This window comes from Leptodactylus fuscus, chromosome 3 (genome assembly GCF_031893055.1).
Source record: "Leptodactylus fuscus isolate aLepFus1 chromosome 3, aLepFus1.hap2, whole genome shotgun sequence".
NCBI classification, from domain to species: domain Eukaryota; kingdom Metazoa; phylum Chordata; class Amphibia; order Anura; family Leptodactylidae; genus Leptodactylus; species Leptodactylus fuscus.
In genome coordinates, this window is record NC_134267.1 from 189,439,899 (window position 1) to 189,464,822 (window position 24,924).

The 24,924-nt window shown below is 44.0% G+C and overlaps 2 protein-coding genes across 2 annotated transcripts in view; one reads left to right on the forward strand and one right to left on the reverse strand.

Moving 5' to 3' along the window:
- Nucleotides 1-12,727, forward strand: part of GPC1 (glypican 1) — a 64,917-nt gene extending 52,190 nt beyond the window's left edge. The window contains exons 3-9 of the mRNA XM_075268899.1: nucleotides 1,052-1,446; nucleotides 2,137-2,302; nucleotides 3,072-3,202; nucleotides 4,162-4,281; nucleotides 8,970-9,103; nucleotides 9,210-9,385; nucleotides 12,060-12,727. Coding sequence (XP_075125000.1) covers nucleotides 1,052-1,446; nucleotides 2,137-2,302; nucleotides 3,072-3,202; nucleotides 4,162-4,281; nucleotides 8,970-9,103; nucleotides 9,210-9,385; nucleotides 12,060-12,277 — 1,340 coding nt within the window. The 3' untranslated portion in view covers nucleotides 12,278-12,727. The remainder of the gene's footprint in view (nucleotides 1-1,051; nucleotides 1,447-2,136; nucleotides 2,303-3,071; nucleotides 3,203-4,161; nucleotides 4,282-8,969; nucleotides 9,104-9,209; nucleotides 9,386-12,059) is intronic.
- A 2,569-nt stretch (nucleotides 12,728-15,296) lies between these two features.
- Nucleotides 15,297-24,924, reverse strand: part of ANKMY1 (ankyrin repeat and MYND domain containing 1) — a 32,822-nt gene continuing 23,194 nt past the window's right edge. The window contains exons 9-16 of the mRNA XM_075268897.1: nucleotides 24,041-24,196; nucleotides 23,828-23,935; nucleotides 23,531-23,662; nucleotides 17,590-17,703; nucleotides 16,618-16,771; nucleotides 16,105-16,168; nucleotides 15,861-16,012; nucleotides 15,297-15,481 (exon numbers count right to left, since the gene is read on the reverse strand). Coding sequence (XP_075124998.1) covers nucleotides 15,309-15,481; nucleotides 15,861-16,012; nucleotides 16,105-16,168; nucleotides 16,618-16,771; nucleotides 17,590-17,703; nucleotides 23,531-23,662; nucleotides 23,828-23,935; nucleotides 24,041-24,196 — 1,053 coding nt within the window. The 3' untranslated portion in view covers nucleotides 15,297-15,308. The remainder of the gene's footprint in view (nucleotides 15,482-15,860; nucleotides 16,013-16,104; nucleotides 16,169-16,617; nucleotides 16,772-17,589; nucleotides 17,704-23,530; nucleotides 23,663-23,827; nucleotides 23,936-24,040; nucleotides 24,197-24,924) is intronic.

Genomic DNA, 24,924 nt, shown 5'->3' on the forward strand with positions numbered 1-24,924 from the left:
CTTGTGGCCCAATTATAGGTCTATTATACAGAGAAGAGCATACGATGTACCACATCAGCATTTCTACTGGACTTGTTGATGCCCTAATACACTGATGGCGAACCTTTTAGAGACCGAGCACCCAAACTGCAACCAAAAACCTACTAATTTATCAAAGTGCCAACATGGCAATTTATCCACGGATCCACAATTGTGGACAGTTACGGAAGGACTGTAATAATATCACTTGTCTGCTATAAAACAAATACTATGTGATAAAAATAGTGAAGGGCCCCCACACAGTACAATCTGCTCCACAGTGGCCAATACACAGTACAATTTGCTCCACAGTGAGCCCCACACAGTGTAATCTGCTGCTAACTGGCCCCGCACAGTACAATCTGTTCCACAGATGGGTGCCCACAGAGAGGGCTCTGAGTGCCACCTCCGGCACGCGTGCCATCATGGCCCTAATATATAATGAATGACCACTTTATTAGACACCCATCAAATAGCATGGTAGACCTCCTTTACCCTTCAGAACCATAGCAATTGTGAAGATGTGAAAATGTGAAGATTACGTCAACGTAGACCCCTGTCGAGTCTCCTGAGGACCTCTGGGGGTCCACCTGGACCACTTTGGGAATCACTGATCTAGAGAGATGACAGTTCCCCTTGAATGAAAAGTGATAGCTCTGTATAGGTGTCTAGCCTGTGGATGTAAGGCTCTGTAAGGTCTACATTGGGTGTATTCCTCAACATATAGTATCCATAGGCCCTCATGAATCCAGCGTATGCCATAAAAGTATCCTAATAGCACACCAGTATGCAGAGGGACATAGAAACATGTCATATACCAAAAAACATATGTTTGTATTACAGTGGAGCCAATGAGTGACATGTGCCCCCTTATACCTATACATCGGAGGCTTTCACTACTATATTTTGGAGAATACTCCCAACATGTAGCTGGCACAGCCATAAAAGAGATGTAATCCTTGGGAATCGGTTAGTATGGCTCGGCGGCCATTATTACAGCACTCCTAATGTATATTATCTTTGTCCTTCCCAGGATACTTCCAGGACCTATTGAATAAATCAGAGCAAGTTCTTCTGGACACATTTCCCAGCCAGTACGGCGAACTTTACACCCAAAATGATGGGAAGATATTCAGAGACTTGTACGTAGAGCTCCGCCAGTATTACCGCGGCTCCGGAGTGAATCTGGAGGAGGCACTGACAGAGTTCTGGAGCCACCTACTGGAGAGAGTGTTCAAGACACAGAACTCACAGTTCACCTTTTCTTACGAGTATTTGGACTGCTTGGCAAAGCAATATGACCAGCTTAAGCCATTTGGGGACATTCCACGTGAAATGAAATTGAAAGCCACCAGGGCGTTTATTGCAGCCCGATCGTTTGTGCAGGGACTTGGCGCTGCCGCTGATATTGTCAGGAAGGTCACTCAGGTATGTGCTCACACTCATGTTGTTGCTATAGTATTGCTATAATACCCTTGATAAAACGTACAGTACGGTGTCATTCAGCTGTTCCATCATCTTGTCTTTCCTGTATAATGCCCGCACCCTATGGGAATGGTGCCAACCTGTCCCCTCTATGGTCTTTGAACCATATAGCCTCAATATTATGTACATTTTTGACCAATTTTCCTGAAAGATCTCAGGTGATCACTGTGGAATACCATAAAACAACCCAGGTAGTGTGTACATGTCCCTATGCTATACACTGCCCACAGAAATACAGATGCCAATGCTAGGCCAGCAATGAAATGCATAAATCGTAGTCCATACTTGGCAACAGCCCCAAGGGATGGAATTTGTGACCTTTAAAAGGTGTTTTAGGGCATCCCTGGCTAGGACAGAGGTAACACTTAGGCCAAGTTCACGCTGCTGTCATTTCTGTTCTTATGTGTCAGAGGATCAGAAACATGGATAAGATGGCTTTTCTTATAATAGATATAAGGAAGCCTTCCTGACTGGTGGTCTTTGCATTCCTTGATACTTAGCACCTCCTGGTGCCATGCATTAGACATGGCACAGTGTATCAGCTTTGCATGGAGTGTCCCTTTAACCTCAGGAACACCTGGTTTTAGGGTTTAGACTTAAATTCTGATATAAAGCTCCATTTCACCCATGCAGGTCCCTATGAGCCGAGAGTGCACACGTGAATATATGAAGCTCATGATTTGTCCTCTGTGTCGTGGCAACTCCAACATCAAGCTGTGCGATAACTACTGCTGGAACGTCATGCGAGGATGTCTAGCGAATCAAGCCGATTTAGACCCCGAGTGGAGGAATCTGATTGGTAAGTGACGTCAGAGATCTAGATGATCCGGTCGCTCCATCCTGGCTGTCAGTCGATCTTATAATTGTAAGGATTCACGCTGGCCAGACATTCCAATATTTTGTTTTCATGCAGATCACATGACACCTCATTAATCCATTTCTATTAGGATCCCTGTTTTTAGCCTTGGGCCACACACCTAGTTCTGACCGGTAGTAGCTCTCATGAGGTTTGGGGGTTACAATTTTTTCCAGGCAATCTGAATAAAATTGACACCTGGACCTTTACATGCCATTATACATAAGTCAAATACGTGAAGTGAATAGACTCTGAGTGCTGGTGTGAACTGGCTGTATAGCGAGGGCTTGGAGATGTATATATTAATATATGTGAGATTGTGCTGAGACCCTGGGAATTGGATCATTATTCTGACCTACAGTAGTGGCTGGAAACCCTCATGGTCAGAATCGATTAGACATTACTGAGATGCTTTCTCAGCATATTGACCTTTACACATTTGTATCCCTGTTTCTACCATCATAAATCCAAGGTTAGCCTTTATATAGCAAGGATACGGTTCACAAGCATAGACCCCGTACAACATGTTACAAAAATGGAGCCATTCATTTGTTCTTCCTTTGTAAAGTGTTTTCTGCATGACACTATTGAAATATGTGTCCCTTGGGTTTGCTCATTCAAGGTATTATGGTAATGTTGGGCCTAAAGAGACAACTAGAAGAGGTGAAAAGGGTTGTGTCTAATGATGGCTGTCTTTCTGTGTCTTCCTTAGAATCCTTATTACTGGTCGCTGGCAAGTTTAATGGAGCTGCTGGCGTGGAGAACATTGTGGGAACTATTCACACCAAGATCTCAGAGGCCATCACCCATATGCAGGAGAACAAGGAGGTCATAACAAACAAAGTAAGTCCTGAGCGTGAAGTATTTGCAACTGAGACGATAGCCTAGATGTATGTTCTTCACTACATGTATGGTCATTACTAGATGTATGGTCGTTACTAGATGTATGGTCATCACTAGATGTATGATCTCCACTAGATGTATGATCTCCACTAGATGTATGGTCATCACTAGATGTATGGTCATTACTAGATGTATGGTGATTACCAGATGTATGGTCATCACTAGATGTATGGTCATTACTAGATGTATGGTTTCCACTAGATGTATGGTCATCACTAGATGTATGGTCTCCACTAGATGTATGGTCATCACTAGATGTATGGTCTTCACCAGATCTATGGCCATCACTGGATGTATGGCCATTAGAGATGAGCGAGTACTGTTCGGATCAGCCGATCCGAACAGCACGCTCGCATAGAAATGAATGGACGTAGCCGGCACGCAGGGGGTTAAGTGGCCAGCCACCGTCAAAGCGGAAGTACCAGGTGCATCCACTCATTTCTATGGAGCGTGCTGTTCGGATTGGCTGATCCGAACAGTACTCGCTCATCTCTAATGGCCATCACTATATGTATGGTCATCACTATATGTATGGTCATCACTAGATGTATGGTCTTCACTAGATGTATGGTCATCACTAGATGTATGGCCATCACTAGACATTGCTGGTCTTCTTGTATGATCATATTCCCACCATGCAAAGGATAAGAAGGGGTGTAACACCAGATGTTACTGTGATGGGGCATGGTTATTTTTTGGGTGATATATGTAGAAATATGTATAACAATCCTTGAAATTCATAGATAAACCAAAAGTGACATGGTATGAGAAGCTTAGTACGTGGCTGGCTAGTTACAGGGGAGCCAGGTGATTGGGTTGTCCATTATTCCACCATTTTACTGTTCAGACATTATATTTCTACATTACTTGACCATCACAGTTTCTGCTGTTTTTGGCAGGTGTTTAAAAGTTGTGGAAATCCCAAAAAGGGCAGCAAAGGATCTAAGGCAGAGGAGAGAAAGAGAAAAGGAAAGGCGGTTCCAGAAGATAAATCCACAATTCCCAGTATGGACAACCTGGTAAGTGATCAGACAGAAGGAACTAACAATACACAAAAGAGAGGTCAAGAGAGTCCAGAGCCCGGGGTATTGGTGACTCTCGAACTCACATCATTCTACTTGTCATCTGCAATCGCATACTAGACAGACTAGGGCAGATTTACTATTGTAGACACCGGTGTAAACATGGCGCATCTTCATTTTGGGTGTATGCATTCTGAAAGGGGAGACGGGGGAAGTTGCTGCTATCTACCATTGGTGGCAACTTTATATTTCCTGAGAATAAAAAGAATTGGGGGTAGAGACTTAGCATGTCTTATCCATCTTTCCTCTGACATCCTCTGCCAGTCCAAAATCATCAGGTTCGGGAAAACTTCTCTCTTATGTGTATAGTGACCTTATATCACAATAACCACTGACAGAACTACTGTTAACCAGACACTGGTAGCATAAATAGAGTGTAAGTATGTGGGCATAAGTTTTATGTCTGTGTGTCTTCCCCTGTGTACATGTTGTGAGAAGGTGACAGGCAAAGTGCTGGAATCCCGCTATATCAGCACCAGCTTTCTGACCTATGTGTGGTCCAGTGTAGGTCTGGAATAGGCTTCAGCCCGGGGTGTGGATCATAGGCTCCACTACTGGCCCATAAAAGGCTGAAGAGCCCGTACTTCAGGGCAGATCCAGGGAGTGAAAGGAGGCGTCTGGGTCTATCCTGCTACTTTGATGTCTAGTCAGACTGTACCGTGCTTGTTAGTTTATTCATCTGCCTGTTAGTAAGTCACATGTATAGTTAGTTTATTATTGCTGTTTAGTTAGTTACTCAGGCGAGCAGGATTTTTTTCTATTGTTTTGCCTGAAGTTAAGGCTGTATTTTATTTTGCTCATTGTGTGCCTGAAGTCAAGATTTATTTATTTTTCAGTTTTCTTTCTAAATCAATCCGTTTCTTGCATATTTTGTGTCCCTGTCTCTGACTGGTTTGGTCTGCACCACTGCTGCTACCGCGCTACCTTCCCCACAGTGTATATGTGTATTATATGTCTGTACGTTAAAAGCAATGTGGCACAAAGTGTTAGCTTTGCAATGACTTTTCCATACGAAGTAAAAGTTTGCTATATCTGTACATGGATTTTTTTGCATGTATGTAATTGTATGCATTAGGTGTATATATTGTGTCTATGTATTTTCTGCATATATTACGTATGTAGGTATGTATTCTGTGGGTGTGTATGTAATTATGTGCATTAAGTGTATATATTGTGTGTATGTATTATTAGTATATAATGTATATGTATTCTGTGTGAGTGTATGTAAGTATATGCAATAGGTGTATATATTGTGTGTATGCATTATTAGTATCTATTGTGTATGTATTCTGTGGGTCTGTATGTAAGTATATACATTAGGTGTATATACTGTGTGTATGTATTATTAGTATATATTGTATATGTATTCTCTGGGTGTGTATGTAAGTATATACATTAAGTGCAGTGGCGTAACTAGGAATGGCGGGGCCCCGTGGCGAAATTTCTGCGCATTCTATTATGCCCCATAGTGGCCCCTTAACACAGTATTATCCCCCATAGTGGCCCCTTAACACAGTATTATCCCCCATAGTGGCCCCTGCACACCGTATTATTCCCCATAGTGGCCCCTGCACACAGTAGTATGTCCCATAGTGGCCCCTGCACACAGCATTATGTCCCATAGTGGCCCCTGCACACAGTATTATCCCCCATAGTGGCCCCTACACACAGTATTATCCCCCATAGTGGCCCCTGCACACAATATTATGTCCCATAGTGGCCCCTGCACACAATATTATGTCCCACTTTGGACACCCATAAACAATTATTATACTCTGGGGTCTTTTCAGACCCCAGAGTATAATAATCGGAGACCCAGGGGGAGAAAAACATATAAAAAACCACTGTTACTTACCTGTCTCCGGCTCCTACGCGGTCTTCTCCGCTGCCTTCTCCTCTGCCGTCCTTGTTTAATGACGTCTGACATCACATGACCCGGGATGCAGGCCGGGTTCATGTGACGTCAGAGACGTCAGAAAGGACGTCAGGCAGGATCGTGGAGAGGTAAGTAACATGTTTTTTATGTTTCTTACCTCTCCCGGTCCGCCGATCATTATACTCGGGGGTCTGCACAGACCCCTGAGTATAATGATAGCAGTGGTAGCGGCTGTCACCGGGCCCCTAATGTCCCGGGCCCTGTGGCAGCTGCCTCCGCTGCTATGGCGGTAGTTACGCTACTGATTAGGTGTGTATGTATTATTAGTATATATTGTGTATGTATTCTGTGTGAGTGTATGGTATATACATTAGGTGTGTATGTATTATTAGTATATACTGTGTGTGTATTCTGTGTGAGTGTATGTAAGTATATACATGTGCTGCACTCTTTTATCTGGCTTGTTTGCTGGAATCTGTGACAAAGTCTCTACTACAGAGATGTAAATGTGACCTCAGTGTATGTATTCTATGTGTATGTCCACATACTTCTGTATTTCTAAAATCCAGTCTATACTTTTCTACATTTTTTAAAACCTTATTATTAACTAATTGGAAAACAAAAGGAAGGCTTTCTGTTCATTTCCCGCTTCCTAGAGTGCACCTATTCCCTTGTGTGACAGTGTTACCCAGCATCCTAGAAGAGCCGTCCCTGCGCCCAGTCCTGATCATTAGTACATAATGGCGATGACATGTAACTCCTGTGAACTGAGACTTTATTTCCAGACTTCCATCCAAGCCATAAGCTGTGTTGCGGGCGGGCCAGGATCGCTCGTACCCTGCTTCGCTTCTCGCCGCAGTCTGTTGTTCTGTTATTTTTGGCCTCTATATAGCCGATCCATGCAGAATACGGCACACTGACAGTGTATGGCTGACTGAGAACATATTAATAAATGACAGACTGTACGTTATATAATAATAATTATTAGAAGCTTATTCCCAAGTGTTCCCCGTCCAGAGCCAAGATTTAAAGGGCAGATTACGAAGTGCTGAAAAATGGGCAGTAAATACAAAGGAGTGAGATGTATTCTGGGGCACAGTCACTGCTGGTGCTGGTTACATAGTGATACGTTCACAGATGTTAAGAATATTTTTAATGTCTGATTTCCGACACTTCTAAGAAATGATCAGTCCGGCTGTATTCCTGGAACTGTGCATTCGTCTCTAGGAATGGCTGTGCACTCATTCTGAATACACAGTTTGTTTGGTGCACCTGAGGAGCAGTGGGCCAGGGACAGATAACTGGACCATTTTATTAAAATTACTACTCAAGATTTCATTTCATATGCGGTAACAAATGCACCACGTTGTCCTTTTTCGGACCCGTATGCCACTTTTGAGACAAGTGGTCAGAGCAGGTCAGAGGTCAAGATAAGTCAGGCGGGGATGCTTCAGTCTGACATATAATCAAATCAAATCAAGCTCACACTATAAGCTCACACTACTGGGATGATTCCAATTCTGGTATATACCAGTATGAATAAGAAGTGCCGTATACCATACAGTCCCCCAATATGTCATTGCATGTCAGGGTGTCCAGGGCAGAAGTCGTAGAGAACTGTCCATATGGGGCATCCAACTGCACTCACGTGGGGCAATACTATATTTCTATAGTAAGTAAATAACATTACCCTTATAGATAACAAATAGTACTCAGTCCTCAAATGTGATGGGTGCAGCTATACTGGATACCTTAGGCTGGGTTCACACAGGTTTTTTTAGTCTGGAACCTGAAGTGGAGACCGCTTCAAGTTCCGGACCAAAAGACGGGTAGCTACGACTGGATGCTCCAGCTCCAGATTAGGCCCAAATGAATGGGCCTAGTCGTGAGGAGAGAGTGTCTTCAGGCAGGTGTTGCGAGGCGAATCCACCTGAAAGAGTGAGAATGTCGCTTCTTTTTTATTACGGCTCCCGGAAAAAAGAACTGACCGGCTTCCATTGATTTCAATGGGAGACGTCTTTTTGGTCAGGATTTTGAGGCGGATACGGCCTCAATCACCTAACCAAAATACCTCGTGCGAATTTACCCTTAAAGGGATAGTCTGGGATTAGAATTAAAGGCTACTTTTTACATCAACATTGTCACTCTAGATTTTGGGAAGGGTCTGATTAAAGCTCCACATTATTCGAGGTGTGATACCCGACACAGTCTCTGAACAAGAGCGATGTCATGCAAGCTATTAAAGGGGTATTCCATTAATTACAAGTCTTACTGTCTGGTAGGGGTACAGCCTTTGGGACCCCAGATTGATTTCATGTGCCTCATATAAATGCATGAGCCCTGCTGTGACATTCCACTCTATGTGACTTGTGTAGAGAGTTGAGCACTCTGTTTCTCTAGAGAGTGCCATATTGATGAATAGAGCTCACCACTCATTTGTGACTTGTCCCTCCATTCCTGCAAGCAGGACCCCTATTGTTGTGAGGAGCCGAGTGTGCATGTGTGTGCAGTGGTTGGAAGAAATAACTGTAAGCTGAAAAATAATTTGACCAATGGCAATTGAAAGTGTATGAGCTGGTTGAGGACAGACATGAATGATCACATTCCCTCAATCCTCGTATAGCCGTGTAACTAAAGACAAGACTGACAACTATTATATACATTAATATTGGAAGCCATTAGGTTATGTTATTTGTCCTCCCGCACAAAACACCAGAAAAGTAATGATTATTATTTTATTTTTTTTAAGGTTTCAGATGTAAAAGTCATGCTCACCGACATCCAAGATTATTGGGTATCTCTACCAAACATATTCTGCAACGAGAAGATAATAGCTGGACCAGGCAATGAAGACAAGTGCTGGAATGGGATGGCCAGAGGAAGGTCAGTCTGCTTGTGTAAAGCTAGGGGATATTTCCCATCTGGTTGTGGTGTTATTTTTGTATTTCCTCCTCCGAACCTTTTACCATTGTAAGTTGTTTGTCTCTAGGTATATGCCTGAGCGTATGGGCAGTGGACTCGCCAACCAGATAAATAATCCCGAGATTGATGTGGATATTACAAAGCCTGACATGACCATCCGTCAGCAGATCATGCAGCTAAAGATTATGACTAATCGGCTCCGCAATGCCTACAATGGAAATGATGTTGACTTCCAAGACACAAGTAAGTGAACTGTGCGAAATGCAATTCCAAAGTTTTATGGCGATGCTAAAGGAAGCCGGAGGACTGACCTTCTCATACAGAGCAGATGAAAAATTCCACGTCTGGGATGTTCTAGTCACAAAAATATCCTGCTGTCATTCATCTTAAGGTTTACTTCATGACCGCTGCTCAACCTATAAAAATATATTACAGGACTGCAGAAATACCGTATATACTCGAGTGTAAACCGACCCGAATATAAGCCGAGGCCCCTAATTTTACCACAAAAACCTGGGAAAACTTATTGACTCGAGTATAAGCCTAGGGGGGGGAAATGCAGCAGCTACCTCACCCCCCGATCCTCATCGTCTGCTCCCCTCTGCCAGTCCCTCCACTGGCTACCTATAGCCCAGCGAATCGAGTTCAAGCTACTAACGCTAACATACAAAGCCATCCACAACCTGTCCCCTCCATATATCTCTGACCTAATCTCACGCTACCTGCCCATATGTAACCTCAGATCCTCCAATGACCTCCTACTCCGCTCTGCTCTCATCCGCTCCTCACACAACCGTCTCCAAGATTTCTCTCGTGCATCCCCCATACTCTGTAACTCCCTACCACGACACATAAGACTGACCCCCACAATCACAGGCTTCAAGAAGGCCCTGAAGACTCACCTATTCAGGAAGGCCTACTACCTCCAATAACACTATCACCGCACTGCCATCTGTACAGTCTCCCCCTCTCCTTCTGTCTCTACCCCCTTCCCTCATAGATTGTAAGCCCTCGCGGGCAGTGCCCTCTACCCCACTGTGCCAGTCATTGTTAGTATTATATCTACCTGTATATTCTGTGTATTGTATGTAACCCCCAAATGTAAAGCACCATGGAATTAATGGTGCTATATAAATAAACAATAATAATAATAATAGCTACTAGAAAATTTCAAAAATTAAAATGGTTGTAGTTTTTGGGTGCAGTAGTTTCTAGGTGCTGGGGAAGGGGAGGGAGTGTTTTGGTTGTCTGTCTGCCCCTTCCCTGAACTTGAGGACTAGGTTTTTTTTTTCCCCCACATGGAATTCAGCCTGGCTGAATATAGGGTATCTGCAGTGCTCCTTTTAACCCTTTCCTAACGGAACAGGAGCACTGCAGATCCCCTATATTCAGTAGACCAGGCACTTTCAGACACAGGGATACCTGCCGGAGGCTCGTCTGTGAGGAGGCGGAGTCTAAGATCGGATCACAATGGAGACTGCTGTGGTCCGATTTTAGACTCCACCTCCTCACAGACGAGCCTCTGGCAGGACCAGCGTTAATTGGCCGAATGCTGTACATTAGCCAATCAACGCTGGTCAATTCATTCCTATGAGAAAAAGTAAGCTCCCTCATAACAGCAAGCTGCCAGCTCTCCCGGCTAGCAAGGACGAGCCTGCAGCAAATCAACACTGGTTCTGCAGCAGGCTCATCCTTGCTAGTCAGGAGAGCTGGCAGCTTGCTGTTACGAGGGAGCTTACTTTTTCTCATAGGAATGAATTGACCAGCGTTGATTGGCTAATATACAGCATTCGGCCAATCAACGCTGGTCCTGCCGGAGGCTCGTCTGTGAGAAGGTGGAGTCTAAAATCGGACCACAGCAGTCTCCATTGTAATCCGATTTTAGACTCCGCCTCCTCACAGACAAGCTTTCGGCAGAACCAGTGTTGATTTGCCGAATGCTGTACACTGTATAGCTAGTAGTATTTGATCGAGTACGAATATTTCGAATACCGTGATATTCGATCGAATACTACTCACCCATCTCTACAGATGTTGTGATTTTTTTTTTTTTTTGCAGTTTTTTACTTTACAGGTGAAATATATGTAATAAATTAGTTTCACCTGCAAAATTAAGAAAATTTACTACAAACCATATCAGTACTGCCTTTTTCATGCAGTTTTAATCGCTGCATTACTGTATTGTGTGAACACATGCTCAAAGCTACATCATCCTATATAGCCCAACCATCACCACCAAGCACAAAGAGCCACAAACCATGAACATGGTGCTGTGATTATTACGGACATCACTTGATGTGTGAATGAGGCCTTACCCTTCGTTCACATCTGCGTTGGTAATCCGTCTGGGGGAGTCCGCATGGGGATCCCCTGAATGGAATACCAAATGCAATTGCAAGCGCTGTGCAGTAAAAGCACACAGACCCCATAGACTATATTGGGATCTTGGTTCACATCTGCATTTGTATTCCGTCTGGGGAAGTCCGCATGGGACCCCCCAGAATGGAATACCAAATGCATTTGCAAGCGCTATGCAGTAAAAGCACACGGATCCCCGTAGACAATGATGAGGTCCGTGTACTTGCCGCCAGATCTCTACACAGAACATGTGGACAGGAAATTATTCGTAATCTACTTTTCTGTCCGCATGATTCATGCGGGCAGTGCGCGGCAAATACACGGACGCCATTATAGTCTATGGGGTGCGTGTGCTTTCACTGTATAGTGCTTGCAAATGTGTTTGGTATTCCGTTCGGGGTCCCATGCGGACTCCCCCGGACGGAATACCAACGCAGATGTGAACGAGGGGTTAGGATATTCACCATTTGCCTACCTAGAATATAGACTGTGCTATCATCAGTATATTTGGCTGCAATGTTTGGCTAACCAGCACTAACCTCTCTGTTTATCTACGCAGGCGATGACATCAGCGGCTCAGGAAGCGGAAACGGAGATGGCTGCTCTGATTCTGTGTGCAGCAAAACAGTTTCTGGAGACTCGTCTGTGATACACACACAAACACATGTCGTCCTGAAAGAGAAATCTCCAGGAGCAGACTCACATGCCAGCTTCAACTCATGGAACCTATGGCTACTTCTTGGTGCTTTGCTGCTGGCACGCTTTGCCACATGGTAACCTCTGTGAATTGCCATATAAAGGGAATGCGGTAACTTTTCTCCCTAAATAAACTTGACCTTCTTCTATATTTGGAAGTAGATGAAAACGGAAAAGAAGCGAATGCTGGAGATTAGGCCTCTATAACACTGTGCTCTTCTGCAGGCTCCACCTGTCTCCATACCTGTACATTTTTTTGTAATTGCGTGTATTTTATTTTCTGATACAGATAAACCATATCTGGCTGTTTATTTTCCTTTGGTTGATAGGAAAAAAAAAATGTTAAGTGACATAAAACTTCACTAATATTGTGTCTCTTTTCTAAAATTAAAAATAAAATGACAAAAAAATTGTAAAATGTAAAATATTTATTAGTGCAAAGACATACTGTTCTATACATATACAACTGACAGAGCACAAAGAAGCAATGTATGCAATTTTCCTTGTTTCTATATAAAGTACATTTTTCTTCATTTCCGTCAATGGGAGTTTTATTTAGTTGATTTTCCACCAAAGATTGCTTTTTTTACATAGGTTTGATAGACAGAGGTCCCTGGTGTTACAATGGGTTTAGGGTGCCATATTTACTGGACCATTGCAAGGCCTTATGTGCCGGTTTTTTAACAGAAGGTACTCTGGTTCAGAGTGCCTGATTCATAAAGTCCTATGTGGGTTTTGTCCCTTTTCGAGCCTGCTCAGATGGCACAGTGTGCCACGTGGCAGTGCTACATGTTCTGTACTTCTCGTTACCCGTACCAGGATGAGCGACTACTTTGGACATCAAGTGAGAGCAGCGCCATGTTATTTTTTAGTGCACTGTGTATACCTTTTAGGTCTCTGTCACCAGTATAGAAAGTGATTTACAGCCTCTTGCAGCTCTGTCTGACTTTTATGTGGAAGGATTTGCTATGTCTGTATTAAAATATTTCTTTAATTTTCATATTTTTGGGTTCTCTGAACCATTTGCCAATTTTCCATAAAGTTATGTTTTCCACTTACATTGGTCACCCCGGAATCCATTAATATTGTAACTTGAGGGACCATTGGTAGTGGGTACTAGGTAAACCAATAAAGACATAGGGACTCATTCATTAGGACCATAGCTTTATACACTGGTCTTTATCTGTGCTCCCTTGGCATCAGATATGCCACAATTATTAAGAAGCAGAGACCTCAGGCACATCTCAGAAGGTGCCTGGACCAGAAAATGAAACCTACTTCCTGCAGACATCAGAAAAGTAATCCTAATCTTTTAGGACCAAGTTTAGGGGTTGTCCACAGAATAGGGGCTAAGTGTCACGTCACTGAGGGTCTGACAGCCAGGTTCCTCGGCGTTGAGGAGAACAGTACTACAGGTCCCCCATGGCTCTTCCATGTAATGAAGTAGGTTTAAAAGGCCACAGATTTACAAACAGATCTGTTGTGCACCTCAAATTGGACCTTTTCCATGGTGTTAATATTTTGGGAGTGGATTCCGCCCGGGATTTCATTGCAGATTCCGCCTCGAATCTGCCTTCCATTGTTTTCAAAGGGAGACAGAGATTGGAGCAGGACTCAGAAAGAAATCAGCATTCTGCTCGATCTTGCCGCAGATTCCGTGGCTGATTCAGCCACAGATTTTGTGACTTGGGAGTCCGTGCCGATCAGGCTCATTCACTGGGCTCTGCATTGTCATACTGGCACAGCAATCTCAAAGCCAAATACGGTTGCAGAAAATAAAGAAGAATTTCTCTTCATTTTCCACCGTGTGAACCTACCCTAACATTGATGGAATACGCATATAATGCATAGCAGTGGCTTAAGGGTAAGTTCAGATGGGGTTTTTTTGGTCAGGAACCTGAGGTGGAGGCCGCCTCAGGTTCTGGACCAAAATACGGTTAGCTGCGATTGGATGCCGATGCATTGCACCAGTATCCAGCTGCACACTCCACTCCGGATTAGGCCCAATTGAATGGGCCTAGTCAGGAGGGAGTGTCTTCAGGCGGATATCGCGAGCCGAATCCACCTGAAAGAATGAGCATGTCGCTTCTTTTTCCGGTAGCAGTCTTTTTGGTCAGGATTTTGAGGCAGATACGGTACCCTTTGGTACTGCAGTGCTGACTCATAGACTTAAAGAGGACCTTTCATGGTTTGGGGCACAGCTAGTTCTATATACTGCTGGAAAGCCGACAGTGCGCTGAATTCAGCGCACTGTCGGCTTTCCCGATCTGTGCCCCGGGTGAAGAGCTATCGGTGCCGGTACTGTAGCTCTTCACAGTTAGAAGGGCGTTTCTGACACTCTGTCAGGAACGTCCTTCTGCACAGCAGCGCCTATAGCGCTGTAGAGTGTGAGCGGGGAGGAACGCCCCCTCCCTCTGCTCACAGAGCTTATCCATAGAAGAGTATTATCAGGAGGGGAGGGGGCGCTATAGGCGCTGCTGTGCAGAGGGACGTTACTGACAGAGGAATTCATTAATCATTAACCAGAATCTCATTCACTTTGCTAATACTGTAAAACGCAGCAGCCAAACATACTGTGTTTCCGTAACATGGGGCCTTAAATGAATGTATGTCGAATTTGGGTTGAAATAAATAAATATTTTCTTGCTTTCCCAATTTCCTGCGCTCTCCGCTGATGGTCCCTGCCCTCTTTGCTTACAATGCTGTATCAATCATTAATATGGAGTGGAAAAAAAATGTCCGCTGAGCGTATTTTACTGAAGTGTGTGCATGGGATTCGCTATACAGTGACTGTTTTTGTCTGCGGTGTTTATGCCACATGGGGCACATGGCCTAAAAGTGGATTCTTGGGTAGAAACAGCCGCTTCTGGTTGGGCAGTGGGTTATTGGACACACTGATGTCTATGGAGCGGTGAGCGGAATGTGTTGTGCAGTAGTGAGAAGGGAAGGTGTACATGAGCAAACCATGTCTACTTCTCACACAGATGCCAACCATGACAGTGAAGACAAGGTCAGGATCAGGACGCGCACGACCATTAAATGGAGGACGAATATTGTGCTTGGTGCTTCATAATTTTTTAATGAAAGACTTTAGGTTGGAGGGATACCCACTTTAGTTGTAGCTGTAGTTCTCACTGGTACTTGGGATGCAGTCACCATAGGCATCACGTCCTGAAGACTCCTTCTCAGCATGGAGATGCTTGGCAGGACTGCTTTTTCTCCCTTTGGCTGAAGGCACTTTACTACTGCCCCTACCTGTTGGGGATATTTTACCACTGAGCTTCCCTACAAGAAGAAGGAAATTAAGAATTAATAGCAATGAAACTCATCTATCTGCAGACCCTTCCACTTCGCCACCAGCCACGCTGTAGTTCGGTCACTCCCAGCATACATACAGACTTCAGTCCGGTAACAGCAATGTATCATTATTGGCACATGTACAGTGTCTGACTAGCACAACATAGTACCAAAGGGTCCTCCGATGGGCCCAATACAATAACAGTCCAGCAGAAGACTTTGAAACTTACTATAGTCTATTTCTAAGGGGTCAGTGGAGGCTGGGCCCCAGAATCATTGTATCCGGAGGGTGAAACATTGTATGTATGGTTTCTATTATGGAATCCAGGCAGAACCTTCAGAAGATGTGTTGTTGTCTAGTGTTTACCTGTAAGTTGCTGGCATTCATCTCGGTGTATTTCATCCCATGATCTCTTCTTGCACAGTTTGCTACATGTGTATACAGAATAACAGCGCAGGCATGGGGTAAGCTTGACGCCTATAGAGCGGCCACATTGGTAACAGTACTTGAAGAAAGTTCTAATAAACAGAAGAGCAAAAGATGTCAGCAGAGAATGCCTGAAAGAGCAACAGCATGGGAGATGGCGGCAGCAGCAGCGAGCGGGCCTCACCGGGTGGACGGCGTGCTTCCTGCAGCAGCTGTCATCTTCATGCTTGCCTTGGTGTGTGTCTCTCCTAGTGTCAGATATACAGGATACACAGATTATGTATTCTGATAAAATGTTCGGTAATTCTACAATTCTAGAACAAGGGCTAAGATCAGACATCAGATACTATTATAATATACAGAAATATCGCTTCTTTTTTTTCATCTAAAAAGAGTATTTGTGACATACAGTAATCCTAAGCCCCCTCCCCATTGTGCAGTGAGGGTGACTTTGTACTGGACGCTGGTCATGGACGCCCTGTCATCTCATTCAATGTCTATGGGGCTCTCAGAAACATCTGAGTACAATCATAGACATAACACTAGTCCCATTGTAAGATCATGGGCGGTTTCTATGTTTCCCATATAATACAGTACCTGTGACAGGGCCATAAAATACGTTAGGCTGTAGTAGTTCTGCGCTAGATACGTTGGGTTATTTTTATTACTAGGTAATGTATATTAGGGTACGGCTTACGGACAATGCCTTCTTTCACCAGTTCCTGTTCCTTGGCTAGGGCGGCCTCCCGAGTAAGCTTTCCCAAGTGCTCTAATAGTTGCTTCCTGGCGTTGTAAATGTCTCGCTCCTCGGGTAACAAGGCATGGTAAGGTGTGTGCGCTATCTTCTTATCCTGTAATACACAAGATAACACATGTACTATGAATGGTGAAGTATCGTCATCCACAAGAATACACATAACAATTGTACGGTAATTATTTGTTACTTATATACTGCACTTTTCCACAGTATATTACAGATCCTCGTTTTATGGCGTAGTTTACATTCACTGCTATTTACAGGATCTCGGAACAAGGCCAGGGCTACACAGAAACTTAGGCTGAACGACAGCAAGTTGCATAAAATTTGTGTGATTACTCCGTGACTAATAGCTGCAATGTCACCGTATAATAAAAAGAAATTGCAGACAAGACAGTCACAGGTGACTTACCTTGTATTCTATGATGGAAAGTGGGACTTACAACTAGGAATCCAGCACGGCTGGACTTTTGGAGACAGCCATGTTACAGTTATGTTAGGTCAAGTGTTGCACAAGAAAATGGCACCCGGGCATGTGCAGTAGCGCACAGAAAGGAGCATTACTGCGCATGCCCGAGATTTCAAAGCGCAGGATTGAGATTACAGACAATGGAGGTGGTTACACCTACGGAGGAGGAGGGCATCACAGGAGCACAAGCAAAGGAGGGGGTGTTACAAAGGTATGACGCAGGGGGTGCACGATGGTTTGGGGAATGCCCAGGGTGCACAGAGAGGTTCAATTGCATGTTGGTTTTACCGATATGTATGTCTTTTCAAAATCTACTAGCAGCACCTGAATAGCCTTTTTAAAGGCTATTCAGGCATATCACTAGGTAAAAACATGATTTCCAAATGATAGAGCCCCTTTACCCGTGAACTTGTCAAGACTTAGACATAGCACAGAAACACTACCTGGAAGTACTTGAAATAGGCATAGTCAGTGGCTGTACCCAGCACAGTCCTTTTTCCTGCTCCGATAACAATTGGCATCAGTATATTTGCACCCGCTTTGATAAGTCTGTCCACCTGTCAATTACAATAAAGAATTTTTATGAACACTTTACAAAAAATATCAAAAATCTCTGAAATACAACACACATTTTTGTCAAAAAGCAAGTCAGGGACCTGGAGCCTAAATTCCTGGGGGGCGTCTGCTCTGGATGTGTATTTAGCGGTACGGGGATTTACAAGGTCTGTGTCGGTATGCAGAGGGTGTGATTTGGAGTCTGTATTTATTTATGGGGTGTGTTCTCTGGTTGAGGGTCCGCTTTGGGATCTGTATATCATAAGGGGGCCCTGTAATGGTATGGAGTCAAGAATGGGTCTGTATTTATTTGGGGATTTAGTCTGTGGTCTGAACTTGTTTGTGTTGCTATAGAGGCTGGTAATGGCTGCAAATGTGAGGGGGTTGCAAATGCTTTGGCAGAAAACTCTGCAGTAATTGGGGAAAGTCGTTATGGCAGTCTGGGCCGGACAGAGGATGACCGCACTCAGGAAAAACATCACCCGTGAGTCAGGCTCCGCTCACATCTGTGTCTGAGTCTCTGTTTGGAGTGTCCATTGAAAAATCGCTGGACGGAAAAGTGCTGCAAGTCCAACTTTTTCAATGGGCTGTTTTGGTGTAAAACAATGAACATCTGACATATCCCATTACAATCAATGGCATCCGTGGGACTCTGTATGTGTCCACTGTTCTGGATAATGGAAGCCATTGCTAGTGTGAACCTAGCGCCACTGGATTTATAGATGAGCTGTTACCTCTCCTCACATCTATAAAAAAAAAATCTGACAATTGGAGGACACCATTAACCCTTTTATGCCTAGAGTTCCATTTTTGGATCGGCAGTCTCATAGCACACAACTCAAAAATTTCTACCTTGCGGCATAAATGGGTTAACATTGTCAAGAAGATGTAACCCTGTGCAGTCTGGTGATACCAGCATGTAGGGGTACGGCCCTTTCAAAAAGAGGGTGGTAACACCCTGCTGGCACAGAAAGGTGGGGAGGTCTTTATTTGCTATGGACAAACACCAATACAGTGTCCGTAGACTAGACCAGTTTTTCTGAGAATATATATAAACTGGAATTTAACTACACATAAGAATGCACATGTATATGCCATTCGGGATCAGGGTGGGTTGTGAGTTACTGGAAACCAGGATTATTCCTAATGAATACTCATGACTGTATAGAGTAAGACTTTCCACATCTTGGGCGGTGGGTGTAAAGCTTTGAGAAAGCCTCCATACTATGTGGAAACACACCTGTGCCTTTATGACTCTTCTTAGTGAAATGTGGGATGGAAATCGCTGCTTGTAGCCTAAATAAAACATCAGTCAGAAGTGGAGAGAGAATTTGGTTGTGCTTAGTGAGTGCCCCATAGACAATGTATTAATTACATGAGTGTCTCAGCGCTGGAGATACAATTACTGACTCAATTACATTAATTAACCCAGGGAATACTCGTAAATTAAAACTATAAATCAAGAGACTCCAAATGAAGAGATGCTGCTCTTCTACGTGCGAACTGTATTGTTCAGGCTGAACGCATCACGTATCACATTGTGTGCGCGTTGTCTTACCGCACACTTTGCGGGTTGTTACAGTATGCAGCACCACGTGGATCTTATTTCTCCCACACAAGGAAAGCTCTAAGTCTTGATAATTATCTTGTTATAGAATAGGGCACTGAGTCTAGGAAGAGAGGCAGAGAATAGGGCACAGAGTCTACAGAAACCCTGGTTAACCCCCACAAGGCCTTGCGTGAAGGAAATTCCCAGACTACGGTAAGCAGAATAGTACGCAACAGCCTAGGACTGTAACTATGAGAGAACCAAAGAGACAAAGCAGGAGACCAAACTGGAATCAAGATGGAGGTGAAGTAGCCAGAGGTGTAAGTTGAAGCTTTTGGGCCTCAATGCAAAATCTGTAATCTTGTACTATTTAGGAAAGTGGTATATTGTATGTAATAGAGGGTCCTTTAGGTCCCCTTAAAGGGGTATTCCCATAACCCTTGTTCACCAACTTGCAGGCTCTGTGCTCTGTTCACTTCCTGGATTTCTCGGCACATTGGTGGGCGGGGTTTCACTTGCTCTGCTATCTGCTATGTTTGCAGTCAGTAATGAGGGATTGGTGGTAAATGCATTACCACAGTATGAAGCTGATGTAGAAGCTGATGTAGCAGAGCTGGATTCGAGTCAGCTTGCATTACATACAGAGGTAACGGACTCCTTATCTCAGCCCTTATCAGTCAAATTCAATTAAACCAGAATCAGAAATGCCGCAGCTCTCACCTCCCCCCTCCCCTATCTGAGGAGCTCCGTTACTTGTCAGACACACACAACTCAGAGCTGCTCCCAGCACTCAGCCCCTCCCTTCCCCCCTGAGAGCAGGGAGCTAGTCACTTAGGAACTGAGCAGATAAGCCCCATGGTCATAGAAACTGAGTGTGAACAATCAAGTGAATAAATTAAGATAGCGGCCAATCAAAGCAGTTTCGATAAAGCAATGTATTTAGGAAAAGTCTTAAATCCCCATAAACTAGCAGTATACATAGGATGCTTTTCATGGAACAACCCCTTTAAGATCCAGGGCCTGGTAATGATTTCTGACACTGCACCCTCTATAACTATGCACCTAGATGTGTAAGGTGACGGGGGGATCCTCTGAACGTTTTTGGAAAGATTACTACTCATTTGTTTCATTCCTGGTGGAGACATGATTTGGTGTCAAGTATGAACTGTATTTAAGATTTTCAGTACACCACAGGATGATCATACGTAATTGTAGCTTTTATGCCTTATTCACACAGTCGTTCCCATTTTCACATGCCAAACATCAATGAAAAATAGATGTATTGATCCTTTTTTAGCCATATTCACATGACTATAAAAGAATGGCCATGTCATTAGTTGTATATACCACATCACATGGCTGTTTAATACCTATCAAAATGGATATACATAAGCCAGGTCAGCTATTTGGATGAACCATGTTCAAAGTTGATGTTAATGCACCCATAGACTTTCATGGGTTTTGAAATGGCTGTTCAAAAAAACAGACATCATATGGTCATCTCTCACTGTCGAGGGAATAAGGCCTTGGCCTACATACACACAGTGCAGAAATGGCTGTGTAATGGCCGTTTTGAAGAACAAGGAAAGGCTAGGGCATATATAATAAGACTGGCATATCACACACCAGTCCTAATAAATGGCCTGACCTACTCAGGTTAGGAACTAGCATAGCACGTGAGAAAAATGAATCGGTAAAGCTGAAGTGTTACCACTGCAGCCCGACATCCACCCAGCTCCACCCATTCATGTGGCGTAATGTGGCGAGCGAGGTGCAGATTGGGCTTTATTTTATAACACTCAGGAATGGGGACACCACATGTTCAAGTGCTGTATAGTTATAAGGTAAGATAGAACGGTTTGCCCTTCCGACCAATAGCCACAAACAATCAGAGAGGTGGTGGAGGAAGAAGCCAGGGAGAGAGAGAGCCCCATGGCTAGAGAGCAGCACAGCATTGGGGACAAGTCAAACAATTCTCTGGTTTTCATGGAAAATGCTGCATGAAGACTCAACAACAGCTTATTGCCACAGACCATATACATAGGAGACTGTTCCATGTGGTTCTTGTGATCTACCCTAACCAACAGAAATCGGTAATCCCAGTTATCCTCAAAGCAGAAGCAGAAGTCCTCAGGAAATCTGGAAAAACATGATGTCTGCAAGATTTCCAGAGCAGAAGTTTTGGAGATGCCAAGAATCTGACAAGAAATCCTCAGATGAAGAGGAGAAGACAATCTGATTTGACATGTGAAAAATTGTATTAGTCAGAAGCTAAACCTAAATCGGGCCAAGGCATGTGTCTCTGAGAGGAAGGTAGGTAGGTGTCAAGGCCGCTGCAATCTCTAACCAAGAGCAGGTAAGTCTTGCAAGGGCTACAGAATAAGACTAAAGCCTTTTTCAGACATCCACATCTTCATCTGTGAAAAGATCAGCTTTTTTTGGGTCTGTGACACAGAAAGATGTCATTTGTTTTTCTTCACCTACCCACAAGAGTTTCAGTAGCATTATACATCCATGATACATCAACATCTGTGAAGAAAAAGGACAGGCTCCGTTTTTGTGGCAGGTGTCTGAATAAACACTGTGAAATGAATGGAAACATATGACATCCACGGACAATGCGGATGCCACACGTATGTAATATGTGGACATGTGAATAAGGCCCGGTGACTCTTCTCTGCAGGTCAGTGTGAAGCTGAACTTACGAAGATACTCCAGAGTTTCCTGAGCTGTGAATATTGGATATCAGACTTTGCACCCGCAGCCAAATGATGCAATTTCACCAGACCAGGCCTGACAGCCAGAAGTTCAAGGTCAGCAATAAAGTAATTCTTCTTGGAGGAGGAACTTCTTGGATGTCAAACATCACAGATGCAGATTGGTCTTGTCCAACAACAAGGAAAGCAGAGCCCCTCCCCACCGAAAAAAGGACTGACCTCAATACAAAAACACATCAAGACTTCGGCTGAAGTGAAGCATATTTTAAGGAGTTTTCACAGTCATAGAAGATGGCTTCAGGGGTTAACACCAAGATAGTTAATAAGGTCAACTATAAATTCATGAACCGTATTGTTAGCAAAGCTCATACATTTCTGTAGATTTTTGGGCAAAATGGTTGTGGCCATTAAAAACCTAGGACAAGTCTGTAGGTTAAGACTCTCTAATGGAAGGCGGCCTAAAGCCTCTCCAGAACAGACAACCCATAGAGTTCAAAATACCAAGGTTGTGGTTCCCCTAGGAACAAATGCAGGCTACACAACAAATCAAACATGAGGCAAAACCAGTGCTACACCATGTGGCAGCTTCTCTGAACAGGTTTTAGTTTGAGCGTATGAACATGTGACCTGTTAGATCATATGGACATAATATTGAGACCCACCCTCCCCATTATATTAGCCAGAAGAGAACGGCCATCTTGCACCCCAGGGGCAAGCATTTTCATTGATCCCCCATAAATTACAGTGTATGGGGGGTCCATAAAAGCATACAAAAATAGCACACGACCTATATCTTGATGGTCCATGCTTTCATGTGAAGTCCGTTAAAAAAAAGGCCATTATTCATGTAGTGAATTCATGTGTGAATATATCTCAACCCTAGTCGACCTCGCCCGTAAAATGATTTCAAATCAAGAAGCAGAGCGACAGGTTAGACCAGGGTTCCTCAAACTTTTTAAACAGTGGGCCGGAGGCAGAGCAGGTTGCACAGACATCGGGAGCGGTGCCCTCCAATAGGTAAAGTGAAGTGCGCTCCATGGCCTGGCCCGAGCTCCCCAGGAGCTTCATTATAAATGCACGCCTGCCGGCGTTGTCGGCGGGGCCAGACAGAAGTGCTTGGCGGGCCGCATGTGGCCTGCGGGCCGCAGTTTGAGGACCCCTGGGTTAGACAGTGAAAGTCCTGTATAATCCTGTCAATCACTGTGTGTGGGCGGAACAATCAGGACTCTTATTGTCTCTCCTAGGAGTCCTGACAAAATGTATTCTTCTTTTTAAAGAGAAATACTACTTCAGATCAAGCTATATACTGTATTACAGAGCTAGGGCCCCTTCACACGGCTTAAGCGCTCGGCTCATTCCGAGCCATACACGTGAGCGCTTCTAAACACTTCCCATTCACTTCAATGGGAGCGCTTGTAAAGCCGGCTGGGAATGAGCCGAGCGCTTACGCCATGTGAAGGGGCCCCTAAACTTCTCTCCATCTATCATATCTTGATCTTAGATGTCGCAAATTTGGACCAACACAGATCATCTGACATGTTCCCTTTAAGAACTTAGTATTACCAAAGCTATTCTTGCAGCTAAAGTTCTTTTCTTCTCATAAGCAATATTCACAGCTGCACATAAAGCGCTGCCCACTCCTCTGCTGAGCGCCAGGTTAGGGTCTGCTCCATTAGCTAACAGTTCCTTCACAGCCTGGAAAATAGCAAATACATTACACATCAAAGACTGTTTAAAAAAAATGAACAAAATAAGAAATCCAACACAGCAATAAAAAATGATAAAGATTTACTTATAAACAGCACAGGCAGATCACAATAGAATAAACCATCATTGTCTATTGATATAAGGAAATCTCACCAAGTCATTTCCACTGGCAATAGCTAGAGAGAGCGGAGAGTGACCACTCCATAGGGTGTTGTGCTTGGCATTGTGGGCAAGGAGTAACGAAACTATATCCCTGGCAAACTGTAACACAAAAAAGACACATTAACATATAATGGGGACTGGTATTGTCTGGCAACCCCAATCTAGACCTCACCTTATAGGGTAAGAGGTTTGCTGTAAACTTACCTTGTAGTTGTCCTCACGTTCACAGGCCACATGCAGGGGTGTACGGCCTCCCTCTTCCGGAACACAGGGGGTCTTGTCAAAGTAGTTATACAGAGGAAGACCTGATTCAAGGCCACCTTTCATAGAAAACCCAAGGATCACACTATTTGTCTCCCCCTGGAGGAACATTTTACATAGAGTTATGGTTGATGGCAGTATGTCTGTTATATGTTCTGCTGCCCCCCAGTTTATCTATGTGCTCTGTATATTTTATTGACCACCATTAGACTACATGTAACCATATCTGCAGGGCAGGGTTATCCCCATCTCAGCACTTCATAGATAAGATGGGAATAGCGCTGTCTCTGCCTCCCCGAGGAATTGCGGAGGGTTACAGAGATGGCTTACACACCTGTTCTATACACTGTTTACACCTCCTATTCAGATAATCAGGAATTACAGAAACATTGTAGTACAGCGAGCTATGCTGTTTCTATAACTCCTGACTACAAGGAAGGAGCCACGTGTGTCCGTCTCGGCCGTGTTTAGCCGAGGTGTGAATGCCCCTATAATGCAGTTATAAAACATTAATAATACTGCTGAAATCTGAGCAGTCACTTAGGTCCGGTCCACTTCTGCATTCAGGTTTCCATTTGTGGGACCCCTGAACGGAAACATATATGCATAAAAACCTGCGGACGCCATAGACTATAATGGGGTTCGTGTGGTTTCCGCTTGGTTTCCACATGAAACATGTGGAAAGAAAAGTCCTACAATCAGCACTTTTCTCTCTGCATGTTTCGTGCAGAAACCACATTGACCCCATTACAGTCTATGGGTCCGCTGGTTTCCTTACATAACCGATTTTTTGTGTTTATAGGTTTCCATTCGGGGGTCCCCAAGCA